The sequence below is a fragment of the Taurulus bubalis genome (assembly GCF_910589615.1).
Source record: "Taurulus bubalis genome assembly, chromosome: 14".
NCBI lineage: Eukaryota > Metazoa > Chordata > Actinopteri > Perciformes > Cottidae > Taurulus > Taurulus bubalis.
The window spans coordinates 14,876,251-14,902,785 of record NC_136602.1 but is presented as its reverse complement, the minus strand read 5'-3'; the positions used below and the strand labels follow the sequence as shown (position 1 = coordinate 14,902,785).

At 39.9% G+C, this 26,535-nt stretch overlaps 3 protein-coding genes across 3 annotated transcripts in view; 1 reads left to right on the top strand and 2 right to left on the bottom strand.

Annotated features, from left to right (window-relative positions):
• Positions 1–291: 291 nt before the first annotated feature.
• On the bottom strand, positions 292–10,182 carry phf3 (PHD finger protein 3). The gene is made up of 16 exons (XM_079229255.1): positions 10,144–10,182; positions 8,385–8,632; positions 8,011–8,127; positions 6,629–7,919; positions 5,820–6,087; positions 5,380–5,431; positions 4,898–5,012; positions 4,608–4,764; positions 4,395–4,511; positions 4,162–4,284; positions 3,921–4,065; positions 3,635–3,818; positions 3,398–3,545; positions 3,216–3,305; positions 2,792–2,987; positions 292–2,698 (listed from the first exon to the last, which is right to left on the bottom strand). The coding sequence occupies exons 2-16, from the start codon at positions 8,614–8,616 to the stop codon at positions 894–896; spliced, it is 5,040 nt and encodes a 1,679-aa protein (XP_079085381.1). The 5' UTR covers positions 8,617–8,632; positions 10,144–10,182; the 3' UTR covers positions 292–893.
• A 1,435-nt stretch (positions 10,183–11,617) lies between these two features.
• On the bottom strand, positions 11,618–15,217 carry LOC306746453 (isoaspartyl peptidase/L-asparaginase; the record flags this gene model as incomplete). The annotated part of the gene is made up of 6 exons (XM_079229369.1): positions 11,618–11,826; positions 12,181–12,291; positions 12,576–12,694; positions 13,003–13,166; positions 13,366–13,508; positions 15,031–15,217. The coding sequence occupies 6 exons, from the start codon at positions 15,215–15,217 to the stop codon at positions 11,618–11,620; spliced, it is 933 nt and encodes a 310-aa protein (XP_079085495.1).
• Positions 15,218–22,478: 7,261 nt separating this feature from the next.
• khdrbs2 (KH domain containing, RNA binding, signal transduction associated 2) overlaps positions 22,479–26,535 on the top strand; it is a gene marked incomplete at its 3' end in the record, with an annotated part of 50,739 nt that continues 46,682 nt past the window's right edge. The window contains exon 1 of the mRNA XM_079229704.1: positions 22,479–22,640. Within this exon, the coding sequence (XP_079085830.1) occupies positions 22,550–22,640 (91 nt within the window). The 5' untranslated portion in view covers positions 22,479–22,549. The remainder of the gene's footprint in view (positions 22,641–26,535) is intronic.

The window sequence follows — 26,535 nt, the reverse complement described above, 5'->3', positions numbered from 1 at the left end:
GGTGGTAGTTGGGTTCTTTTTTTTTTTAGTTAAAAAAATATATATATATTTTAATACTTGATTCTTCAACACCACTCAATTCTCATCTGACTTTTTTATGGATCATATTCATGGGATATGGGTACATTGTCTGATTCAGTGCAGGTTGTATGCTCTGAGTCAGTTATTACTCTTCCAGTCCATCACATAAAATAAATAGATGTCTAAAATTATCATAATACAACAATAAATCTGTATTCGTAATTGTATCTTTAATACGTTTAGAAAGAAATTAGATTATTTTTAATAATCAATAATAAAAAAGGATTAGCTTTATTACGAACTGTACATAAACACAGTGCAAAGGCACACTTCATCTCTAATGTATATACTTTAAAAAAAAAATAAGCTCGTAAAATATTTGAGCAATTAAAAAAAAATTAAGTAGCAGGGGAAAAAAGCAGTTGCTGTTCAGATCACGGTCCTCAGTTAAAAGGTGGTGTATGTGACCTTCATGCCAATTTAAACTTTTCACCAGGTGGTGCAAACTTGTTTTGCAAGTTACAACACGACTGAAAACATGCTCTGATCATTTGTACTCCGCAAAGCAGCTCAATATGAACAAGATATTTACAATAAAAACGTTAAAATTTAAAACTTGTCCTAATATTCAGTTCTTCTTGGTTTGAAAAGAACGTGTTTAAAGATCTTCACAAACACTGAAATCATTTTCCACTTTTGGCTGCACCAAATGGAACTTCTATGGAGGAAATGCCACATCAGCTGCAGGAAGTAACAAATAACTCCACTATCAGCCAAAGTGGTATGAACCAGCCAAGTGGCCAACAAGCTAGAAATATTTCCAAGACTTTGAGCTTGTTCGCTAGCAGGACTTAAAAAAAATAAAAATACAATTAACTGTCTTTTGAACTTCTCCGTCCATTCTCATAATCGGAGTCCCGTCTGTGTCTGTGTCGGTCCTTGTGCCGGCTGCTGTGATCGTCGCTGTGGTGCCTCTCTTTTCTCTTCTCCCCATAGCGGTCGTCCGAGTGTCCGTGGTGCCGACTCCTCTCTCTGTCGTGGCTGCGTTCGTGCTTTTTCTCTCGCTCCCGGTCGTGGTGTCTGCTCTTTTTCCCGTGATGCGTATCCCTGTGGTGGCTGCCGTGCCTCTCGTGGTGGTCTCTGTCCTCCGTAGATCGTGGCCTCTCCCACGGGTCGCTGTATCGCTCCTCTAGACGCTTGTATTCTTTGGCTGGTGAAGTGGGCTGTCCAGCTGGTTCAGGGTAGCTCTCGGCGTACTGCGATTGAAGCCCGGGAATAATGTGTGAAGTGCTGTCCTGAGCCCACGGTGCACTGTGGTTCTGGTCCTGGGTCTGTGGGCTGGAGAAAGTAGGATGAGGGCCAGTTGGGTGTTCGAAGCTACTGGGCACCTGAGGCTGTTCCTCCTGCTGCTGCTGCTGCTGCTGCTGCTGCTGCTGCTGCGACGGGATTAGTGAAGCACTGTCGTATACTGGTGTCGTCACGGAGTCGGGTTGGAGCTCAGATGCTTCGGTGTCACCTGCTGCTTGTGGTCCTTCAACTGGAGGAGGATGTTTTGTTTGAGTAACTGTAGCAGCAGCCTGAGACAATCCGGGATCCTCCTTTTTACTCGCAAATGATTGAATAGTTGTTTGCTTCTCTTGCTCAGGTTTGTTCTTGGCCTGAGAAACCTGTAAAAACCCTTGGTGAAAGAGTGTAACTGCATCATTTCTAGTGCTGCTCAACACAGGAACAGGTTTGGGACTCGAAGGAGCGAGGTGGCTGGCTTTATCCTTTTGTAGCTCCGTTGTTTTATCTACATTCACACTGGAATATGCTGAAGACTTTTTCAATATTCCACTTAAAGGAGGTTTTGAGCTGTTAGTTTGAGCTGGAGCTGCCTGGGATTTTGACTGCGACAGAGAATTCCCTTCAGAGGGGGCTTTTTCAGTTTCAGACAAAAGGCCAGTATTTCCGATGTTTGCAGAAGCAGCGCTGCTAGTTTCAGTCCCCATTTGAGCTGCTGACAAGCTCGCCAGGAACACTTCAGTCGACACATCTGGAGGTTTATCTTTCAGAGAAACTGGTGCATTGTGGGTCACCACTACAGCATCCTTTCCTGATGAATTGTTCGCAGCAGATGTATCAGTCAAACTGGATACTTCAGGTTCAGCTTTAACAGGTTTAGCTTCTTTCTTCTTGATAACAAAGCGCTCTCGAGGTGCAACAGCTGCTGGACTTTTAAAGTTTTCAGTTGATGCCTCTGTTTTGGGAGCTGGTTGGGGCGTCTGGGTGTCATCTGCTGTTGTTGCATGTTTAACTCCAACATCTGCCAGAGGGGGCAATTCCCCACCCCAGCCTAATAACACACCTGGAAGAAAACGCAGCGGTTTTTGGGGACCCTGACTGTTGGTTTCCTCTGATGCAGATGGTTCTTCCACAGACTCTGCAATTGGCTCATCAATATCTTCAGTAGTGTTTAGCGGTTTGTCTTTCTCTTTTTTATGTGCAGTCGTCAAGGAGGAGAGGAATTTTTTCTCGTCTTCCTCTTTTGCTCGGGTTTCTTTTGTGGAAATGACGATGGGCATGATTTCAGGAATAATCCTGTCAGTTTCATTCATGTCCACGGGAAGGAAATCCCTTTTCGGTCTCTGGCGAATTAAGAGTCCAAGGAGAAGATTGGCGCGGTTGTTTTCTAAACCTGAAAAATGAAAAGATGAATTGAGTTTAAAAGATTGAGAAATGTAAGGACATTTGGAGAGAGAAGAGCATTTAGGTTTTGTGTTCATGTTACCTGGCCCATCAAATGGAACAAGCTGATGTGGAACTTTTTCAGTGGCACCCAGAGGAATGAGATACATGTCCTTCACTTGTTTCAGGTTATTGGACACCACCCCGAAACGCTTACGACTGCTGAAGTAGGCATACAGAAGAGTATAGGATATCTCATCTTCATCCGTCTCAGGGGAGAAACGAATTAGGCACACCTCCTTTTAATAAAAGAAAAATGCTTGTGTCAGTAAAATCTGCAATCCATGTGTAAGAATTTGACCATAACTCTTCAATGGAGCAGCTTTATAATGCACCACATGACATTGGAATGTTAATTGTCTGACATAAGCTGCTCTTTTATGTAATTCTGGGTGATTATATCCGATGACTGGATTTTACTGTAGGCTTTATAATTCCTTTAAGAAGGAAAGATGCCAAAAACTCACTTTTGTTCCAGTTGCCCGAATCTTCTCCAAGTAGTCCCACACTGTCTGTGGACTTATCCTCCCGCCAACTTGAACGCTGTCTGGAAGGTCCTATTTATGAAAAAGAAGGTCAACTTTACTGACAGTACTTCAGTCTAAGATACTTTGCCGCAGCTAAATATATTCAGTGGCGTCCACTTTACCTCAGTCAAGTTGTCCAAAATGCCCGAGACGGGGAACGCTTTCGTCATAAACTTTGCCACAGAGTGCATGTGAATCAATCCTTGCCACGGGGAGTTCAGGTGCAAAAGGAAAGCGGCCTCTTCCTCTCTTCCAGCTTTATGATCCGACCTGTGATAATTATGACAAAAAAACGGATGGAGCAAACTTGCCATAACGAGTTGAACACTAGAACCACACGGTGTCGGCTATAACCTCACCTTCCTTCATAGCCTGAATGAGCGTTTCGGAAGCTCTCCTCTAAAACGGTGAGGTGTAGATCGTCGTCGATCGCAGGAGTTGCTGTGCTCTTCTCTTCTGCTTTGGTGGATTTCCTCCTCACCACTGTAGTTGCCACTTTGACCACTTTGGTTGGTGCCTCCTCCACAGGGGGCGCCATACGACCTTATAGAAAAGAAAAACATAAGTTGGTAACTGAGGATAGTGACACTCAAGCAGATAAAATGGCAAAAAGGGCTGAATGACTGATCTTTTTTTCTCCTTTACCTGTGCAGATTTTGCAGTGTAGGTCAAATAAGTGAGACTTGTGCTGGCTGGTGGTGTCTTTCCCCGCGTCGCCACTCGCTGCGTTCTTCTCGGGGGTGTTTGGAGGTTCCATTGAGTCTTCGGTCACTTTTAGAGGCAGCTCAAACTGCGGAGGAAAACATTTTAAGACAATTAAGCACACAAGTCTTCCTCTTTTAGTAAATATACAGGAATGCAGAGTACTATTTGTCATGTCCCTTACCTCGTCAGGATCAGGTGCCTTCATTGGTTCTTGGCTCTCAATTTCAATTTCACCTTTGTGTGTGATCTTAGTGATCGGCCGTCTCTCTGCCTCTCTTTGTTCTTTTTCAATCATCTCAATGGTCTATAAAATGAGGAAAAAAATGATTAAATGATAAAAGAGAACATCTTAAATGTTAATACTACTTACTGAGCTTAACTGAAAACTAGAATAAAGACTCAAGCATCACTTACATGTCTGTTCTCCCTTTGTCGCCAAGCAGCCAATTCTTTCGAGGCCAGTTCCTCGGGGCTCATTCGAATTAGGTTACCAGGAGAAATCTCTCCTTTGAGAACCCTCTTAAAGAGGACCTAAAAAATACAATTCAAAATAAAAATACAAATTAGACATAAGCAACACCAAGACAAACTACAGTTGGATCACATCTGGTTTTAAATGGTACTCACATTATTTTTAGTATCTTTAAGGTTAAACATCAAGCTTCTGTACTTGTTCTTGTATTTGTTGTCCGTGTCTTTATACAAGTAGAAAAGCTCTCTCTCCGTCTTCTTGCCAACTTCGGAGGCCTTCTCCACCGACACGTTCAAATCAGACTCCTTCAACCTGAAGAGCAGAAAGCGTCATGTTTGGTGCACTCAAGTGGATGCTTGTAGAAGATATTAAAGTAAAAAAATGTCAGTATTTGTTTCAGTATTTACTCAATTCTTTTCATTACTTTCACTCACAAACTACTTACCTCTGTATAAGTATTTCTTTCAGGGAATCACGCACACTTCGCCTAATTGCCTCCACAGACACCGGTTTCTTTGAAGCTGAAGTCTTACTTTTTGTCTCTAGTTTCAGATGAACACCTGTGAGGATAGAAACGACAATATAATATAACATAACAGGAGGGAAAATCTGTGACCACGAGGAATACAAAATATCAATAATTAAACAGTTGTGATAACATTATCTAATATCTAAGAACGGACAATTACATTTTTTATTCTGTTCTGTATTGAACAATAATGCAAAGCAAACTGCAACAAAAAAAACAGTTTGCTGCTATTTTAAGAGAGCCTTACTCTGTAGATACTTTCTTTTTGTTCGTACTGCTGAACAGTATGAGCGACTCTCGCTCATAGTACCGGCCTCTGGCCTTGAACCCAAAGTGTAACAAAAACCAACAAGCCAAAAACAAACTAATCTTTACAGTCACAGACCCCCAATAAATACCTGTTTTATGAGCTGCTTCTCTGACATCTGTGGACGGCCTTCTATCAGGATCCTTTTTTAGGAGATAAGAGCAAAAAGCACATTAGGCATATTATTAAAGAAAATATCAATACAATTAAAAATGTTAAAGACACCTCATCCAATATTATTAACCCCCCCCCCCACACCCTACAGCCAAAGGTAAGACAAAAATACAGGGTGAGTTTTATGTGTGGGAAAATGTACTTTGGTGAATACACCATGTTAACCACATACCCCAGTGCAAGCCTTCTGTACAAAGTCAAAACAAAGAGACACAAACCCTTGTGTAGTGGTAATATTGGCTATGATTAATATCAGAGGTTGAATTAGCTGAGGGAACAAATAAAATATCCTTTGTATGTAAAACGATCAAACAGCTTTATTCTTAAACTTATTTTGACACAATTGACTTGTCTTACGGGTCTGACTCCCCCTGATGCAAGTTTCTGGGACGGTCCCGGTTGGGGCTTGGGAGGCAGCTTAAGATCTTGTACCTCCGTCTTGGCTTGAACTTCTGGTTTGGCTGCTGCTAGGGGCTCTGGCTCCATCTTTTTGCTTTCCTCCTCACAGCACTTCAAGCACACGTACATCTGATCCTCCTCCTCCATCTCACGTACTTTTGTCAGGTCAAGACCAACGCAGTCGCCATGGAACCAGTCGTCACAGCGGCCGCAACCGACCATGAACCTAAACAAAGGACGAACATTATCAAAAGGTGTTTGGGTTTATCCCAAGCACCAGATACCCTCAGGCACAGCACAGAAATGACACTGATATTACGATTCCCTTCTTGTTGAATTAAAACACATATTTGACTGAAAGCCAGTCAGTTCATAATTGTACAAATACTTTGGTTCACTAGCGTTCATCTCAAGTCTTAAGTCTCACCCAAAATCAAAAATACATATTTGTTCTTACCTGTTGTGCTATTTATTACTCAAGATTGTTTTGGTGAGAGTTAGCTAGAACTCAACAGCAATGTTTCTTTCCAGAAATCATGACCCGGTAACTCAAGACAATTAATACCTTGTTGTCAGCAGTTTGTGGATAATAAATCCAACAATCTAGAGTGATAAATAGCATTACAAGTGAAAAATATGTATTTGTGCTTTCGGGTGAACCGTCTCATCACACTTGTGCAACAAACTAAACACCTTACCTGTCAAGTTCAATCTACAGCATACCGTATTAAGTTTGAGTAACAAAATGATGATCTTGCAACACTCACATGTTATTGTGGTGTTTTTTGCAAAGGCCACAGCAGTTGTTTCCGTCCCACGCAGACTCGCTGTTAACAGGTTGCTCCTCGGCAGTTTCCTTCTTCACAACAGGAGCATTGTCTGGAATAAACAGCTGCGGCTCCTCCACGGAGATGCTTCTTGCCGTTTTACTTTTCTGCCTTTGAAGGATCTTTTCTGGCTTTTTCAGTTTGGGCTTTTCCTGACCTTCCTCTGGCATTTTTAAAGAAGGGCCTGGACGAGCGTGCGTCGGGTTGGCGGTCTCAACTTTGGAGATGTTAGGATGAGTATGTTTAGCTGGTCCCTGCTGATCAACACGGTTGCCAGATGAAGGGCTCTTCTTCACTGCACTGGGCAACTTTGGCTTTACTTTACTCTCTGTGTCCTGTGTCTTCTGCATTTTAGTAGCATGCTCACTTTGGGTGTTTTCTGCTGGCCTTTTCAAAGATGAAATGTCTTTCTTTTCCGTTGGAGATTTTATTTTGTGCAGGTCTCCTCTTTGGATTTTGGATGGCATGTTTTGGGATATTTTATTATGTCCCTTAATCATGTTGTTTGGCTTATCTGAAACCAAGTCCTTGTTCTTGTTCGAGGTCAGTCCTTGTTTTGACTTCAACAGCGTCGTCTGGGCCACAGCCTGTTGTTTTTCCTTATCATCACCATCATTATTACCAACAGTGGTTCCGTTATTCTCAATGTTTTGTGGCTCTTTGATGTCATGTTTTCCTTCACTGACTGACTTTTGTTGTGCAGGAACACTCTGATTGTCGAGATTTGTCTCTTGCGTGTCGGTACTCCCCATTAAAGTCCCGTTGGAGGTCTGCACGTCGTTAGGATTCACATACGGGCCCAGCCCGAGGGCTCCATCGTCAGCAGAGCTCTTCTCAATTACATCCACCTCTGCCACATTCTCAGGTGCAGGGTTCTGTACATTGACAGTATTATCTGGCAGCACGGCATACGAAAAACCACCGTCAAGGCATGCAGACTGGCTCGCGTCAACATGTGTGTAAGAGGGTCCTGGAAGCAGTTCAATCCTGAATCCTGCAATTGTGACTGTCAATCGTCTCAATACGACAGAAGGATTCAGCCATGATGCACCATCCAGATTGTTAACGTCGACACGCCCTCCCAGAGTTAAGTCTTTCTTCAGCTGGGAGCCTTTAACTCCTTTCTCAATAAGAAATGACTTCTGTAGCCTGTTCGCTGGCTTCCTTCCAGCTCGTACTCGGATCATGGGTTTGGTGGATGTGTTGGCAGGTTGTGGATCACTGCTATATTCTGTTTCAATAAAAACAAACAAAACATAGAAAGAAAGAATCAATTTGAATGTGCTATTTGGAGGAAATAGGAATCTCAATGAGCAACTCACCGCATTCGATATTACGTGGACGTTTCTTCCGCCTGGCAACAGGTTGCTTTGCTTGTGTAATATCTGCCGCTTTCAGTTCCCCGCTGAGGCCTGTGGATGCTGAACCATCAGCGAGACCTGCAACAGCCAAAATAAATAAAGTAGCTTAAGTCAAATTCAAAACTAAGCAGAGAAAAGGCGCTGATGATGATTAAATAATGTTAGCAAGTTGCTACTTTAAATGTCCTCTACCAGGTGTTCCATTAAGTGTGAATGGCCATTAATGTAAAGCAGCCACATGAAGTGTTAGTAGTAGCTGTTAGTTAGCTTTTAATCAAAGTTAGGAAACAATATAAATAAAACAACTCACAATAAAAAAAAGTCTTCTGACATACCTGTTGAGCCAGCAATCTGAAAAGTGGAATCCTCATTGTCCAGAAGATTGAACTGAGAGCTTGCACATCCAAACATGGGGTCTTTGTCACTGAGCATGTTCTTCAGGGACTCGTCCAGTCCGAGTCCACTCCCAAACTCATTACTGGCTTCACATTGCAAATTTTGACCTGTTATCAGGGAGTCGTCCAACTGGTCACTGGGTATTAAATGGTTAATGTCCACAGTATCCATGAATGCTGCTGCCTTCCTGTAATAAAACACAGACATAAGGGAAAGCGGGCATCAAATTACCCATTTTGATCAAGAAAAAGTATATTAATAATGCTTTAAATAAAATAAAATATTCAACAACATCAACATGAGGGACAACATCAATTCAATGTAAACACATGCATTCAAACTGCTCCGTCGGAGCAGTTTGAATGCATGTGTTTACATGAAGTTGGCATTTAAGGGCCAACTTCCAAATCTCCATATTAACTTGATGATTTTCAGAGACCAAATAGTCTTTGGACCTGGTCAGTGTGAAATTAATCTATAGTTACAACTACATGCAAAATACTCAAAAACCTAAAAACCTTAACCTGTAAACAAGTGTATAACATATAAAACTTTTTTTTTTTATAAAAAAAATAATTATGTTTTTTTTGCAATTTAAAGTTCAAGAAAAAACATTGTATTTGTATATTAGTTTATCTTGGACCAAAACTATTGAAAATGTGTATAACCTAAGCTGTCCGATAACAGCTATACCGTTATGTCTATCTCTTAGACAGCTGTGTCTTTAGCTGAGCTGGGGGTCCAATACGGGTCCACTTTGAGGGCCCCCGTGTCCTGACCGGCTGGTTCTTTTAGTTTAATCAAACTATGTTCACGAACTCTCCCAAATAGGAGATCATGGAGCAACAAAACACGAAGGGTGATCGATTTCTCACGCAATGTCCCTCACAGTTGGTGTAAATAGAGTGACGGGCCGCTTAAAACTTTGCTTCCTCTGTAAATGCTGTCCTCTTTCATTAAAGATAACGTCACGCCAGCGTCTCAGTTTGGGCCATTTCTGTGGGTCGTTGACGTTTAACTACATTACCGAGCAACAAGTTCGAGGCACATGTATGCTAGTGCGAGGAAACTATTGCTGTGGCACACTGAGAACCTGCAGAGAGGGAAGCTAATGTTACCAAGCTAATGTGCAAGTTACCGTTTTTAGATCACGTTACGACTGCACAACCTTGAGCAGGCCAGAAGAGAGAAGTGCACAAATACTCCTTAGATATGCGAGCAGATCTCTAGAAGGGTCAATGTAATGCGGCTTAGTATAACTTAATGCCTACGTGAATAACGTTTCAGTGTCCAGCTACTCCCAGTGAGGGGTTTCTAGTTGGCGTGCTAACGTCACGGCTAACGATGCTAGCATGCAACGTTACGTTGGCGAGCTAACGGCAACATATGGAGGAAGTTACCACACGATGGTTTAAACTCAAGCACTGTTCCTGTGGATAACATTTGCAAAAATAAATAAAAAATATATATGCGGCAGAAAAGCTCAAATGTGTGGTAGAAACATGTAGTGAGCCAGCTCGATGCTACATCTGTCAGACAAGCTAGCTTGGTAGCTTTAGCGTAGGCCTCAAGTCACCAAGTTTGTTTGTAGCCAGAGTGCTGCTAACGGTCGTTAGAGGATCACGCCCACATGCATCTGTTCCTTCGCGTGCAATTTGGATTTTTGGACATATTCGTCTTCATGTATACTTGTCTTACCTCTCCACTGCTGCAATATTGGACCCAGCGCGTATAAGATTACATACTAGCAAAGCTGCTCTCAGTAACTTCCTCTAACTCGGCCGTCATTCGTCCTGCTGCTGCAAAGCCCCTGACAGGCAGCGCTGCATGTCACGTGTCTTCTGTTTACAGGTAGTGAAGCAGCTGATGGTGCAGGAGTACAGCGTATCCACGCGCGAGTTTATTCATTGTGCGTTGTACACACACGAGTGGAGATCGGGTCTCAGTCTCCAAGAGACGATGTTGTTTGAGTCAACGTTTCAACCGCATTCAGCAGTTACACTTGGATACAATAATTGATGTATTGATTTCCATCTATAGAAAGTGAAACATGTGACAGTCTCTTGCCTGGAAAGCTAATGTATTTAAAAAGCAGTTTCTAGCCCTTTGTGTCAAACTACCTGCACACAGTTTCAAACTGGCCACTTTTGCTATTTATTATAAGCAAAACGGCAAGGCAATAGTCTATATAACAACACTACAGGATAAATAGTGTAATTCCCACATATTCACAATAGAGTCCACGATTAAGTCCTTTTTTTAATACTCTCTTTATGATTCATTTAGAGATTTTAATATTATATTTCAACTTGACACATCTAGCCCATAACAACTATAGTTTCAAAATTGTATTATGTTCTAATCCAGTTTTTAAATGTGAAACTACACTATCTGAAACAGCTGCCCCTTGACTTAAATCACAGTGGGAGAAGATGGTCATTCTATCTTATTTGAATTCCTAATCAGGTTTATACATGTGAGTGTCTCTGTTTGAGCCGCCATTGTTTCAAAGGATTAAGTGTGACCAACAATGCTGCTGCCAAACAAAGAGGAAGTTCATGAATGAGGCGGTTGTTATGTTGACAACCCCTGAATAGTACATTTCTACCAGAGGTGCTTGAAAATCACAATAAACCAACTAACCTTTGATGAATATGTGGTGAAAAGAAAGAAGTCAGATATGTTTCACAGACATACGGTACTTAACTCAATTAATTTGAATAGCTCATTTTAATGAATGCCAACACATAATTAATCAAATAGGAGCAGGATGTTTTTCTCTGCTTTTACAAACCTGACAACATGTCATGTCAAATGTTTGGACTTTAATAGATTTGAGTGGAGCTGGACAGTTGCAGGTTGACAAACACAAATGGGAAGAAATAAACTAACACAATGTAAAAGATAATTTTATAAAATAAATCAGACATCTCACATTAGCATATATATATATATATATATATATATATATATATATATATATATATATATATATATATATATATATATATATATATGCTGTATGGTAGTTGTGACATCACAGATTAGAAAGAAGAAAACGCTACTCATTTAATTAATAAGCGATAAAAACCATAGTGAATTAGTCAAAAACATAGAAGAAATACAATTCCCTCAATTATGGAATAAATGAGGATTAAAACAGCTAAAATTGTTACTGGGATAACTGCTCTTTTAGTCTTTCATTTGGGTCTAATCCATACCACAGACCATCATGATCCACTGCTGCCCAAGCCATCCGCTCTGTGGTAAAGGTGGCTGCCCACTGTCCCGACGGAGAAACTACAATAGCACCTCCTGCACCTCGGACACGGTCTCCCATGTACCGCAAAGACAACTGAGAAGCATCTGCGAGTGATTTACCTGTGGAGGCGAAGAGAAAAAATCTCACTCTTTGAGTCCTACAATGTCTAGTTTCTTTTCAATTGTCGCTAATAATGTATGTAGTATGAAATAGAAGTGTGTCTGTCCCTCATTTAATAATTGCAGCCATTGTTAAAATTCTCATACTATCAAATAAAAACCTTTAAAAAAACCTGTCAGAAATAGATAACATTTGTGTTCCCACAAAAACAGTCACACTATTTGATTCTTATTTATTCAACTGCTTGATGTTTTGATGCTTATCCCAAAAACAGAACTAATGACATCAAATTATATTAAGACCAGAAAGAGTCCAACATATGTGACTAATAGTTTTAAAGTGTGATACTTCACCTTGTTCAATATGTGAAAGAATGAGTCGGGCCAATGTGACTTTAAGAATAGACTCTCCATGACCGGTACAAGACACTGCCCCAATAAAGTTGTCTGCGTATCCTCCACAGCCTTATTTACAATGGAGAACATGGGGAAAACCTTTTTTACTTCTCAATTTCACACATTGGCTTCCCCAAATAGAATAAGACAAACATTTATAATACAATTAATAGTAAAACAAAGTTGAGAGCAAATAAAGAAATTTGCTCAGAAAGTGGAGCTTGTTTAGATAAAGTAATTTATGTGATCAAATCTGACTTCATAATGTTAATGATGACTTCTAATTTCATATAATCTAGTTTGAACTGAAGCCAACAGTGTAAAAAGTGCTACTTGAGAAAATGAAGTCATACCAATGATGGGAGAGTCTCCTACTCTGCCAACCATTTTATTTCTGATCCCTCCAGTTGATGTTGCACATGCAACATTGCCAGCAAAGTCCACAGCAACTGCCCCAACAGTATCATGGGCCCTAGAATAACAAGAAAAGGGGATTGAGGAAGACATATTTACCTTTTAACGTAGCGCACATTTCCTCTCGCTCCCGAACAGCAAAACAGCCATTCACAAGGTGTTTATTTACTGAAAACATTATTATAAACTGTGCTACAATACAGATGATGTTTCAGAATGAATACAGCCAATTTAGAAAAGAAAAAAAACAACCTTTCAAAAAACATATTCTGCTGCAGTATTAATGTAGAGATTCACGAGGAAATACATGTCCAGGCTAGAAAGAATAAAGTCAAACAAATGAAGTCAAACAAGGCAAAGACTTACCACTGACAGTTAAAATTCTCCATTACTCCAGTAGCATAACTCTTGTTCTTCCTCCACTCCTTCCTCTCATTCTCAGTCACCAGTGTATCAGTGGGAACTGTGGCCATGCCAATGCTCTCTGCAAATAGGTTTGCACCTCTGCTTGTCAACATGACGTGGACTGTCTGAAGGATTTAATGACAGCAGACATGTCAGAAAAAGCTCAAACAGAAAATGAGTTTCAAAACAAATCATTGATCATTGAACCGGTTAGCCATTAGAAACATTTCTTAAAATTGTCCAAATCAGTGTCGTCCTAACCATCTCCTAACCTCTTACTGTTTCTTTTAAAGAGAGACAAACTCAAAGTATTTAAGATGATACCTTTTCCATCACGGCTCGTGCCAGTGACACAGGATTGGCAATGTTATTTACTGAAGACACCGCACCGCTGGCAAGGGTCCTTCCATCCATGATAATGGCATCCAGCTCTACTTCTCCATCAGCATTTAGCACTGCTCCGTGTCCTACAATCACAATAAGTAACGGCTCAGACCAAAAACATTATGCTTATGTTCTCAGAACCTGCAAAGCTGATTGCGAGTGACCATGTTGGAGGGTCCTTATCAATGTTGAGAAACAAATAAATACAATCTAACAGCAGACAGAGAGGGTGTGAGATATGATGACCCTCCTGCTGCGTTGCCTGCTACACCATCACAAATCCACAAGGTGGTGACAAAGCAGTCCATAGAGTGTCGTGCTGATGACAGATCCGTCGTTGATATTCGGTTTGTATGTACTTGTATAGATTTAGTCGGTGCATAAAAATGCATCTAAACATGTCCATTGGTGCTATGTATAATTTGAAAGCTTCTCAGGTCTGAAATGTAGTTTTAATGTCGCTTAATTGTATAAAAAATGAAGTTACACACGTCTATGGAAAACATGTTGGCAGATTGTTTTCTGTTTACACAAACAGAAAACTATATACACACAAGGAAGATATGCATCACTGTGTTAATAGTTGTAGATAATGTTAATAGTCATGTTAAAGTACAAGAAGATTGTTATTTTGTACAGAAGTCTCCCTTCTATTGAGGCAAGTTTATGTTTTTCAAGCTTGCTGGGGTCACCAGGAGGCCCAGACGCCTGGACATAATCTAAAATGGAGATTAGATTTTGTGGAGACTCCATTTGGGATTAAAAACAGATTATGAGGCTGAGCTCCACAATCTGTCGGCAACCTCGTCTCCACTGACCACAATCGCTCTGATTATGAGTCTGGATGAATGTTGGCAACACCACCAGCAGATGGAGACATTGAATTACATACAAATGACACGAGTGGGAATTACCCAAAATCCAGAGACACCCTTACTAGAAGTATAACAAAGTACAGCAACGTTTTTCATATTCTCTTAGATCTTAGTGGTTAAATTGACATATATTGTGACATACCCCATACATAAAAATGCTAAATATAGCCAGGCAGAATGGGAGATGATGCACCTGCACTCATGTAATTTCAAAATGAAAACTCTGATAGAAGAAACAGAAAGCAAATATGTTGATGAATTGAGAAATACAGGCAAATACATAAATAAAATAAGCCGAAATATCAAATATGACCGTCTGTGAGGAATGTATTAGTTTGCTTATTGGCAGCTTTGGCTGGGATTGTCCCAGAAACAGCAATCAGGGTTTGTTTTAATGGTAAACTGTGCTGAATCAAGCAATATATGATGAGTAACTGTTGCAGGTATGAACACTGGACTTAAGAAATGTTTGAGGCGTTCCAAGCTAAATTAAATGGGTGTAAATGGCATGTCTGCAGTCAATCTCCAGACTTAACATGCATTTCAACCAGGAAGAAATCATAAAATAAACTAACAAAAAATAATGCACCCTATACAGCAGTCCTGCAATAAATCCAATAAACAGGCAACTACGTCTATAACACTGTTCTTCAAATGTACTTTGTAAAATGTAGATTTTAAATGTACTTGTGTTAATACATATTGAAAAGAATAATTATGTACAGCATACCCGCATCAAACACAGTGTTATCTTCCAGAGCCCTCACAGCTGCCTCAACAGCATCCAGCGCACTTCCTCCTCGTTGCAGCACTGAAAAGCCTTCGCATGCTGCAGCCTTCACTCCATCCACACAAGCCTCGGCCAAGTCGCGTGGTATCGCCCACGCCCCGCCGTGCACGACGATGACTGCTGACATCTTTAAGTTACTGGAAAAAAGAGACAGAGTGGTTCATTGAGTCTCACTAAATAACTACTAGAGGAGATATTGGTTTACTGATATCGAAACGACCGTGTCTGTGCCTTTGAAGTTTTAGCACTCAAATTGGTGAACAACAAGTCAGGAGGCAAATGTTTCTAAGCTTAATAGATGTGCTAACTTTAGTCCCATCAAGTTAGTATCGTTAATACGCAACACTACTTATCCGTTCGGCCCGGTGATCTCTAAAATGTAGCTGTTCTGCATGAGCGCCTGGCTGAAATTAGTAACTGGATGTTTCAACATTTTCTTTAATTAAATCATAATAATTGCTGCTTTTTTGCTCCAGACCTGGTCTCTACTATCATCCTCAACACCTCGTCTGATCGGTCACTAATAGAAAATCTTTTGACTTTTGACAGCTGAAATGTGATAAAGATGTCAAGACAGTTATTTAGTCCTGCTACTTTCATCTGCGGAATACAACACACATAGACCCACTATTATGTTTCCAGCAGCTGGACATGGACAAGCAGTTACGCAGCTAGACTACTCACTAATGTCACATCATCCCGTTTCTGCCGACATTTAGGATTCAATTCAAGATCCTCCTTCGCCTGCAAGGATTTGAATAATGTTGCTCCATAGTGTATAAGTAATATGCTGCAGACATCCTGCATTTGACGTCCTGGGTCCCAGGTGTGTAACAGTCTCCTCCGGCTCAGCAGACTGTGTTGGGTGTTTTAAGTCACAGTTGAAGACCTATAGTCTTTGCTTGAGTTTGAACTGTGATTCTTTTATTCATTTGCTGTTATTGTGTCATTTTCTCCTGTAGTGGTTCTTGTGTTGTATTCATATTTAGTTTTTTATTTAGTTTTTGTTTTTGTTTTTGTATAGCCACAGCTGCCACTTGTTTTGCAAACATAGTATATTGCACTACAGGTAAAAGGAAAACTAATTAGTTTTGATTTGGGGATGAACTGTCCCTTTAAAAAGATACATTTAAATAATTTAAAAAGGAAAAAGCAGCAAATCCTCACATTTGTGAAGCTGGAACCATGAGTTAGTTTTATTTATTTTTTTGCATGAAAAATGAATTCAACATGATGAAATAGTTGCAAAGACATTTTCTGTCAATCAATTAATCCACTAGTCATTTCGCCCTCCCCAACAGTACTGTCTCACAACCTTCTAAAAGTAACACACATTATTTTAATTTGAAGAAAACTTCATATGTGTTTATGTGTTGTATGCAAAGATCTTGGTTTGTAGTAAGCCAAGTGTAACACTTCCTTCATGCACGTTGTAAAGTATCTGACTCTCCGGGTAAAGTACAGGACACGTGACTCCCCTTCGGTGTGGTTCCTGGGACAGACGTTCTGCAGCTGGTGGACTCATCAACGTGGACAATGAATGAAGCATTTGGATGTTTCTTACCTTCTCGCTTGATCCCGGAGGAGAAACCTTCTGCCTTTCGTTCCGACTTGACGCCAGTACACTAATGCCAAGTCCAATCTAATTCTAGGGGACACTTCCGGTAGAGCCTTTCAAAATAAAATCCGTGTGGACCAACTTTATGAACGTTGATCGGTAAAGAATAACTATCTTAAAAAGAAACGTCAGTGTACAGAGGAATTTCTGTTTTCCAAATGTTTTTGTGACAAAATTCATGCATTCATGCTGTAGCCCATACACAAGCCATCTGCCACAACAATGTGCCCCATCGGATAGTGTGCACCCTTCTGTACCCAATATGTTTATTAATTCATTAGTACACAATGAATGTGTCTCTAAAATACAATGTCTTTTTTTCTTTCTCCAACAACAGAGAATACATTGGCAATCACAGAACACAAAAAAACCGACTTTGATTGGTACCATCCTGTCCTCTTCCTTAGTCTCTCAGGCCCCAGCTCACCTGCTCTGTCTTGCACCAAAATGCAGGGAGTGTTTAATGTTGTCTACCTATAAGACATTAAGGCAATGTATGTGTGAAAATATCAATCACTGAATCACTGAAATAGATAAGCGTTTGTCAGGTGGCAGCCACTGGACAGATGCGTTCAAAGTACAAAAAACAGACACTATGTTTTTTCAGGGCCACCATTTCACAGGCAGTATGGTTGAATGAAATGTGTCAACTTTCATATAGTTTTAATTTGTAAATAAAGTTGGAAAACGTGTTATTGTTGTGCCTGGCTTGATGAAGGCGGAGCTAAGAGGGACAAAAAGAGGACAGAGTTCATCGGTGGGCCAAACAATAACAAAGCACACAAAGGGGCCTTCTTCTTTGCTTATGTAATTATCACCACTGTGTAATATATTATCACCAATTTATGTGGAAATAAACCAGTAGAATTGTATTTATTTGTTGTTATGGTATTTGTGACTTCAAACGAATGACTTATCTGCATCTGGGGCTTCAGGCAGGAAACCTGACTTGAGTAAGAAATACAGTATTTACAGAGCAAACTTGGTCATCACCATTCAAACACTCATGAGCTGATGTTACACACAAGTTAGCACACACAAAATGAGGTGAACTGCATTCAAAGACAAGCCGCACCAATCTTTTAATTGTGCTAAACAATTTACAAACAAATAAACACTCATCAGCCGTCCTCATGTGACTCTTCATCTTTACACTGAATAATGCAAGACAAGTGCATTGGTGAAATTTATTTTGATTGCACAGTTCATAAATCAAAGGGCTTTACAGACATTTCAACTTAAACTTTTTTCGAGGCAATCCTGATATAGAAACTGAACTAAAGACAAAATAAAACCGATAAACACAACACTAGGCAGCACAAAATAGCAGGGTTTGAAGCATGTTGTTAAATGTTGTCAGACTTAAAGTGCACTGTAGACCCTCTGGTAATTAGAGAAAAGAGTATTACTTACCCTGCAACTCCAACTTTTTCATTAAAAAAAATAAAAAAACAATTAAAAGGTTGATCCTAACCATGTGAAGTAGTGAATTATGCAATGTTGCCCTTTGACCACTAGAGTGCAGTAAAATACATTGAATGCAAGTTGAAACACTGAATCATTTAAGTATTAATACAGAGAGAGTATATAGGTTTAAAAAAAAGTGTCAGTCACAATCCTCTTTGTCCAAAGTGACATGCGGCAGTCGGATTTAAGTCCTCTTCTGTCAGCAATGTTCCCCCATCCACATTTCTTCCATTCATTCCATTAACATCACGGTGAATAGCACATTCAGTGTGTTTGTCTGTTTCCTTTCATTATTTCAATCTGCCTGCTTTAGTCTAAATGCAAAACCATACTATAGGATTACAAGATTAAACCTAATTTACAGTCACAGTCATCATTGCCATTACTAGCCAGTAATAACAGTGACAGGATTATCATCCTCATCATTTCATTTGATAACATTAAATCAATGAAGGTTCAGCCAGCATGAAGTGTAAAGTACTAGCTGACATGAGCCCGGTCACGTATTTAAGTCTACCAAGCAGAAGAATAAAATAGTTTCTTATTTCAGAGAGACATTAATTGACAATCATAAAAATAAATGATGAGGACATGCAAGTTATGATCAATATTGGCTCCTTAGGGCTGCTGGTCATTTCAGAAATGAGCAGAAAAAGCAACTAGCAAGAGCTATAATACCAAATATGATAGAATATCTAAATATGTAGAGAGGAAAAAAGGGTATTCTAGGTATTCAGACTCACTACATACTACATGACATTGAATTAGTGACCCAAACTAACTATACTGTAACTTCATCCCCTTTGCTTAGTTCCAAGATACCATATTGGTCAAATGAAAGAAATAGTTCAAATACCTTTAAGGAGTAATGAAAACAGGCACCCACTGTAGCTACAACTATTTAGAATAAAGTTATGTGCACATCCACAGCAAACTTTAAAATAATATATATATATATATATATATATATATATATATATATATATATATATATATATATATATTGTATTAATATGTTCAGTCGATATCACTGTGGTAGAACATTATTAGATTTTACTGGCAAATGCAGTGTCTCATTACCGCACATTGACAAGAACATCAAAATTGACTCTCTGCCTGCAGTCTCTCCACAGTCTTTATGATTCTGATCAGTGCAGCCAGTTAACTCTTAAGGTCAAGTGGAGCTAGAATTGGTCCTTTGCAGCCAATAACACTCGTATTGAATAGTAAGTAAAGCCGCCTGTGTGCCGCACCAAAGATGACTTTAGGATTCAACTCAATCTCAGAGCTACAAGACCAGAGAGGCGTTTCATATGAAAGGCATGCTTACACTGCTGACACCACTGACGTTGCTTCATAAAGACCTAATGAAGCGTTCTCTTGGCATTGAAACTCCTCGCGTCATATAATTCACTTCACAAGCAGAAAATGTTCTTCTTGACTCCTTGATTCCTAATAAGACATGAGGTTACATTTACATTATTCTTGTACTGGGATTGAAACCCAGCTAACAAACATTGAGGTAGTCTGCTGAGCATCTTATCACACCGATGGGCATTGCACTGTATATGCTTTACTGGACAAATAAAGCAAATATGCAGCATTTTAAATACTTTATTTTGTCTGACCATGCTTTTATTGAGATTTAAACAAAATGATACTGGCATGGAATTACAAATCCAATTACAAGTACCAGAGTGAGAAGTAAGAGAAGGGATAATCTCAAACTTGTTATACACTTACCAAAGAGAATCCCCACAGCAAAAAGGAAACTTCAACAACCCTGTCTCCTAAAAATTACGTTCCTCCAGAACTAATACGCATTCCCAATTACGTTTGATCAGAAACGTATCTCCTCCCTGAATATGTTTGTGTTTGACGTATTACACATACGTTGATTATATACGTATACGTTGATTATACACGTATACGTTGATTAAACACGTATGTTGATTATACACGTATTTTTGTTTTATTGTTTTTATGTTTGTGTTTGACGTATTACAAATACGTTTATAATCGTGTGTTTGTGTTATTGTTTTGTTGCTTTATTCAAGCATATTTTAATTTTTAAACTCTGCGGACAAAAAAGAAAAGAGGGGCGGGGTGAGGCCAGTGACAGCCGTCCAGTGACAGCCGGCCGGGCCGGGCGCCAGCCGCACCTGGAGCCCGAGAGTCGGCCGCACCGGGAGGCGAAGACCGTTTGCCCGCCGTTGTTAGGGCGGTAATGGGCCGGTGTTCAGACTGCTTGCACCGGGGCTCGGTCTTCAGACGCTTGCCCGCCACCGTCAGGCCGTCGGTAACAGCCTCCTTCGCGCCGGCTCCAGTCTTCTCTGAGTCGGGTTGTTCGTGAATGCAGCCCAAAGTGTGTGATAAACTCCATCTAGTGCAGTGAACCACTGCGATCATCAGCAGACACTCGGATCTCTGTGGTCACATCAAGTGCAGAATCTTCCATGAAAAACATTCAAACGAGCGGAAGGAGTCACGGGACCCAACATCCGGTTTTCAAAATACTAACTAAGTACGTTGTGTTTGACATATTACAATATTTCTGTAAGACCAGTACAGTCAAAACAAAATCAAAACAATAACACAAACACACGATTATAAACGTATTTGTAATACGTCAAACATAAAAACAATAAAACAAAAATACGTGTATAATCAACACACGTGTTTAATCAACCTATACGTATATAATCAACGTATGTGTAATACGTCAAACACAAACATAATCAGGGAGGAGATACGTTTCTGATCAAACGTAATTGGGAATGCGTATTAATTCTGGGGGAACGTAATTTTTAGGAGACAGGGTTGAACTTCAAATGAGCATTGACGTTGCTGTCTTCCAATGAGCAATGCAATGCCATTCAAAAAAGAACTAGTTGGACATTTGTACGTTTTTGCAGAGCTTTCCAATTAAAAAGGCAAACAGTGATTTACTTAATAATATTTGATTGGATTGTGATATGTTGGAGAAGATCAGGTCTTGTGTAGGGGAAACATGTAGGATTAAACCATTTGGAAAGAAGGCACACGATGACTATTATGGAGCACAACTACATAAATAAATAACCTAATGTTGTTTATTATCATGGTACATTTTCAGTTAAAGTATCAGGAATGAAAAGACTTGACATTACCATTCTCTACATGTGCAAAACCATCTAGAGTGGTCTCAGTCATTCAGGCAGTGTTTAGCACCAAGGACAGCGACACAGAAACGATGCCTGTGTTTTAGTCCCTCAGGTTAAACTGCTAGCACAAAGTACAAAGTACATCAGTCACTCTTTGCTGCAGTACAAGCTATAGTGGATTTAGGAAACTCACGCCACTGTACATTGTGCTTTGGCTGAATCAAACTAGTTCTATCATACATGTTTTTCTTGCATTGAGATTACTGCTTTAGTAACAATCAAAGTTATCATATCAGCTATAATTAAAGCTGATAGCTTTTATAGGGGCCTACAGACAATGAGACTGGCACTACTGTGCTGTGACCTATGATGTTGCATGACTATCATCTATAATGTTTCCATGTAAAAGGGTTTTTTTCAATTTTTTGGGGGGGAGTTTTTCCCGATCCGATGTGAGGTCCCGGGACAGGGAAGTCGTATGTGTACAGATTGTAAAGCCTGTAAAGAGGCAACTTTGTAATTAGTGATTTTGGGCTATACAAAATAAACTGAATTGAATAATGGTATTATGTTCAAACCAATTGGAGCATAGTATTCTCAAATGTAGCCTATTAGAGTTTCTTATTTCTTTGTCATAGGGGATTATTTGCATTACATCATGCAAACAACTTTCAGTAAAACAATCGAATCTCACATTATAGAGTGAGATGTTTGCATGGACCAATGTCAGCCCCAACCAAGTGCAATCTCAACTTTTTTGTTGTTGTTGTATCCACACACTCCGAGCACATCGCCCAATTGCTATGCACTCAGCGGGGATCGCCTCTGTTTTCCAGCAGCGTCTGTCCCACAATATGACCAATAATGATGCTGAGGGGCGGGGAGCAGCGCGAGCCGCAGACCCAGTGATTCCGAGAGTCTGGCGGGGTGCCGAGGAGAGGCAGCAGGCAGCGGCGGCGGAGATGGGCTCACACCTCTGAATCACAAGTCAACCTCCAGTCGCTCACGCCTCCGAATCACATCTCAACCTCCAGTCAAGCATATCGGAGAGCCGGGACCACTAGTTTGCTTTTTCTTTCTTTTTTTGGAGGGGTTTTGCTTGTGGCGCTCATACGTTTCTAGACTGAAGCTATAACCAAAACGCAGGCGCAAGGAAGGTTTATAGTTGCATTCCGACGCTCAGCACTGTCGCTCACCTGCACGGCCGGTGAAGAGGTCCGCTGTGGTAATAATGCATCCAGATAAGTACTTACCTGAACTGGTGGCCGAGAAAAGCAGCTTGGAGCCCTCTTTCGTGCATGCGGTGCGTCTACTTGCAGAAGGTAAGTCAGGTATTTTTCAAGTCTGATACTCTGAGCTTTGCGCAGTTATTTACCAAAGGCAGTCATCCTGTTCGCTGCAACGGAAAACACCTTGCATTGCATTTCGGGAAAGTGCATTGACCTAATGTGAGCTTATTTCAACACATTGCCCTTGGCTCTTAATGCTTGCTTAATGGCAGGGAATTCACTGTGCTGTGTGTTTAATGGTGGCAGCAGCTCGTTGGGTCCAGTGCAGAACTTTTCTGAGGTTTTCTACCATCGAGGGAAGAAAAGCAGTGAGCACAGAAAGTAAAGTGTGTGTTAAGTCAAAGCGATCTTCACCTCACTGCCCTCCAAGTTCAACCTCTGGCACACAACATTCAGAAAATGAACTTAATCTGTTCACAGAGCAGTTCTCCCAGGATAAAAAGGGTGAAAGAACACATTTAACAGCACTATAATTCAATCGTTATTTTAACCTTACAGTGTATTATTGCCAACTCTTGTCTATTTGGCATAGAATTGTAACATCTTTATCAGATAAAAAAAGCTGCATTTTGTCACAAAGGACTTCTGTTCAGCAAACCTGACATGCGACTTGGGTTTTATTGATTCAAAATTAAGCCCACTGCCCAAATATTATATTTCCTATAACTCTTTTAATACACAATTTAGGTGAACGCAGTTTAGCACGACATACACTTTCTCTTTATATGACTAGTTATGGTAACTGTCATCAAGGTCACAGAGAGGACTTACTGGCATTAAGACATATGTTATACAGTCTTTATATTTAATGTTACAGTACATATAACAATGCAGTATAATCAGCTTCTATCTGCAGCATAAAGTAGCCGTTCTGCAAACAGCAGGAAGCCTTGGTGTCATTCACATACTAAGGAAAGCCAACACAAGAAGTCAGCTCAGCTCAGTTGGTGTACAGATGTAACTTTTGAATTTCTCCAGCGCAAATCCTGACTATGTGCTCTGAAGGTTTGGGTGATGTGTCTTTCTTTTGGTAAATGGATGAGTGGATATACTTTTATTCTAATGTCATAGATCCAAATGGGGGCTCGCTCACATGGGCTTACAGGACCCAAAAAAAACACAGGAAAGCCCTTGGTACAATAGCTTTTATGAAAACAAAGATATAAAATGACCAAATTTAACATAGGATGCTCTCATATGTTGGCCGTGAACCATCAACACATTCTCAGCTGTGAAACACCCAGTTATTGCAATCGGTTTGATATAGGTGTATGCATACTAACACTTTCTGACATGTTTGTTAAAAGCGGTCTAGTCAAACTGTGTGTTGGTTTAATATGCTCTGATTAGTGTTTGTGCTCTGGTGTTTTCTGCCCCTTGAGCTTTCCTGTTGAAATGTGTTGATGAGACACCTGACAGTCCCGCTCTTGTCGCTAACTGTGATGCAAATGGGATCATCTGTCACGCAGTGCAGTTGGCCAAATCTACAAGAGGCTGACTCACATAACCAGGATAAAAACTTTTTTTTAATTCTTTACCATATCCACAGCAACCAGCAACTAGTATGTTTAAATGTGTTATGTATTTACATTTTCTTCATGTTTATTTCATTCATTTAAGGCATTCTTTTGTGAATTAATAGCACTGCAGTTCCCCCATAATGTACAAGGTATTCCACAATACAGTATCATACTGTATACAAAAATGCAATACACTGCAATAGAAAAGCATGTATCCAGTTAACATGGCGACACAGAACAGCATTCATCAAACACAATAGGGGACAATCGTTATAATAAACTGTCAGTTCAGACTGTCTCGCATTGTCAACTTGGAAGATTTTCAACATAATCGTCTGTGGGCAGCATATGAAATTTTTACCACTTTCCCACAATTGTTATCATTTTTGTCATTCTATGGTCATGGATAATAAAGAATCCTACATATCAGTGGACTGCAAGATAAACTGCCATTTATGGATTTATACATTCATATATATCAGTGAGTAGCAAAGCATTTAATTATTATTCACATCATGCACGATAAACAGCATGGCATGGAATTACCATGGTCTCAGTTAACAGCTCCATATTTAAGAAGTGAATATGTGTTTAAAGAGTTACCTCTAAAAATCATTTGTCTTTCCTTGAGCAGATTTAAAGCTGTTTGGGACAAAGCTCTTCGAGGGGGTGGGTGGGGATCATTCTCCTTCAGAGCTTCTTTTTTCCTTTGATATTTGGAGTAATTATAAAATAACTTTGTATCATATATAAGACTGTAAATACAGCATCTTTAAAACTGTATTAACCAGTCTTTCAATTTTCTCCCCCAAACTGCTCCTTTTTGGATACAAAAACAGCTTATTTCAATGTAAGCTGTTACATTGAGCCTCATGAGTCTCATGATTGCTCAGTTTGTCATTAAAGTAAATTCCTTCATGTGTTGCACCTTAATTCACCTTTGACTTAACAACAGTGCATTTAAAAGTGGGTTGAAGAGAGAGTCAAGAAAAGGAAGCCTTTAATGGATCCCAGTGGTTTTCCTACATGCCATGTTCCAGCCCTGCAATGAAAACAAATTGGATTCCTAATAAGGGAAAAAGAAACGCAGACATGGAAGCAGATGTGAAATAATTGCTTGTTGAGAAAAAAGAACCTGGTGTGTGCTATGTTTCCCATTTTAGGGTAAAGGGGACATTTCTCAACATTTCTTTTGCAATCACAAGATCTAGTTTACATTACCACTAAACATTTTGGCAGGGTATGTAATGTCTTAAATGCCCCCACATGTGCTTCTAAGTGCAGTGATAATAAAAACAAATATGCATGAGATTCAAAGGATGGAGGCTTCTCTGAAATAAGGATGGGTATAGATATGGAGGAGGCTAAGTAAAACGGAAAAGAGCATGATCTGTTAAATTTACGGTATTTTCACAAGTGCAGCTTCACAATTTTGCCATTTTAATGCCCATTAAGTTAAATATTTAAAGCTTGAACTGCCTTTGTCTTGAAACACAATATTGTCTGAGCTCACAGCTCTCTTCAAATACACATACATACACATACGTTTGTATCTGCGTCCATTTTCTTCTTGCTTTTAGCCATTTTCCAAGCACAAGTTTTCCTTCTAGCACTGCGCTGCACTTTCTTGTGGTTCTCATTTTTCTACACAAGAGGAAATATTCTTAGAAAGAGCAGAAAACAACTTGCAGTTAATTACTGTACTGGTCAGTTTCTGCTTGCACACATTATGTAAAGTCTGTGCCACATACTCTCTTGGCTGATGAAAATTCTCAGTCAAGGCTCTATCGAAAACAAGCTCACACCACAGTTTGGGCAATGACCCTTTGATTTTAATTAAAAGTAATCCGACAATGCATGAACCAGTGCGATGCACTGCAACTGTTTGAGCCTTAGTTTCAGTCAGCCAATAATGAAGGGCTATAATTAGATATTGAGATGGTAAGCTTCAATGAGTGACTGTTAAGGAGGTATACATCTTAATGTATACTCGGAATATATGAGGCTTTAAGAGGTGCTACTTTCTGCATGGTGCATAATACAATCAATGTAGAAATACACATAACAGGAGGTTTTCATCGACACATTGAGGCTTAGCCAGGAAGGTATAACTTCTATTAAAAAGTCTTACATTCCTACGATTGATTTGGCCGATGCTTCACCACAGAGTGCAATTCTCTTTCTAAGAATGGATTGCATTTAATCTACCCTTCTCTTATTAATCAATTGTTGCTCACATATTCAGTGTATCCATTACGGCCTGCTCAGTATCCAGCAGTGATCCAGCTCATGGCGACAGATAAACCAACCCATGTGGTATGACCTATCAAAGGGACACAAAAACTACATTTCAGGAAAGTGATACATTGCATTACATTCTCTGTATTTAGCAGATACTCTTATCAAGA

Excerpts from the sequence above, each read along its gene's own strand:
- phf3 (XM_079229255.1), bottom strand. The coding sequence starts at position 8,616 with ATGGATACTGTGGACATTAACCATTTAATACCCAGTGACCAGTTGGAC. Across the intron at positions 8,128-8,384 it reads TCAGATTGCTGGCTCAACAG|GTCTCGCTGATGGTTCAGCA; the intron begins GTATGTCAGAAG and ends TGGCTGTTGCAG. Across the intron at positions 4,066-4,161 it reads AGGCACCTGATCCTGACGAG|TTTGAGCTGCCTCTAAAAGT; the intron begins GTAAGGGACATG and ends TTTCCTCCGCAG.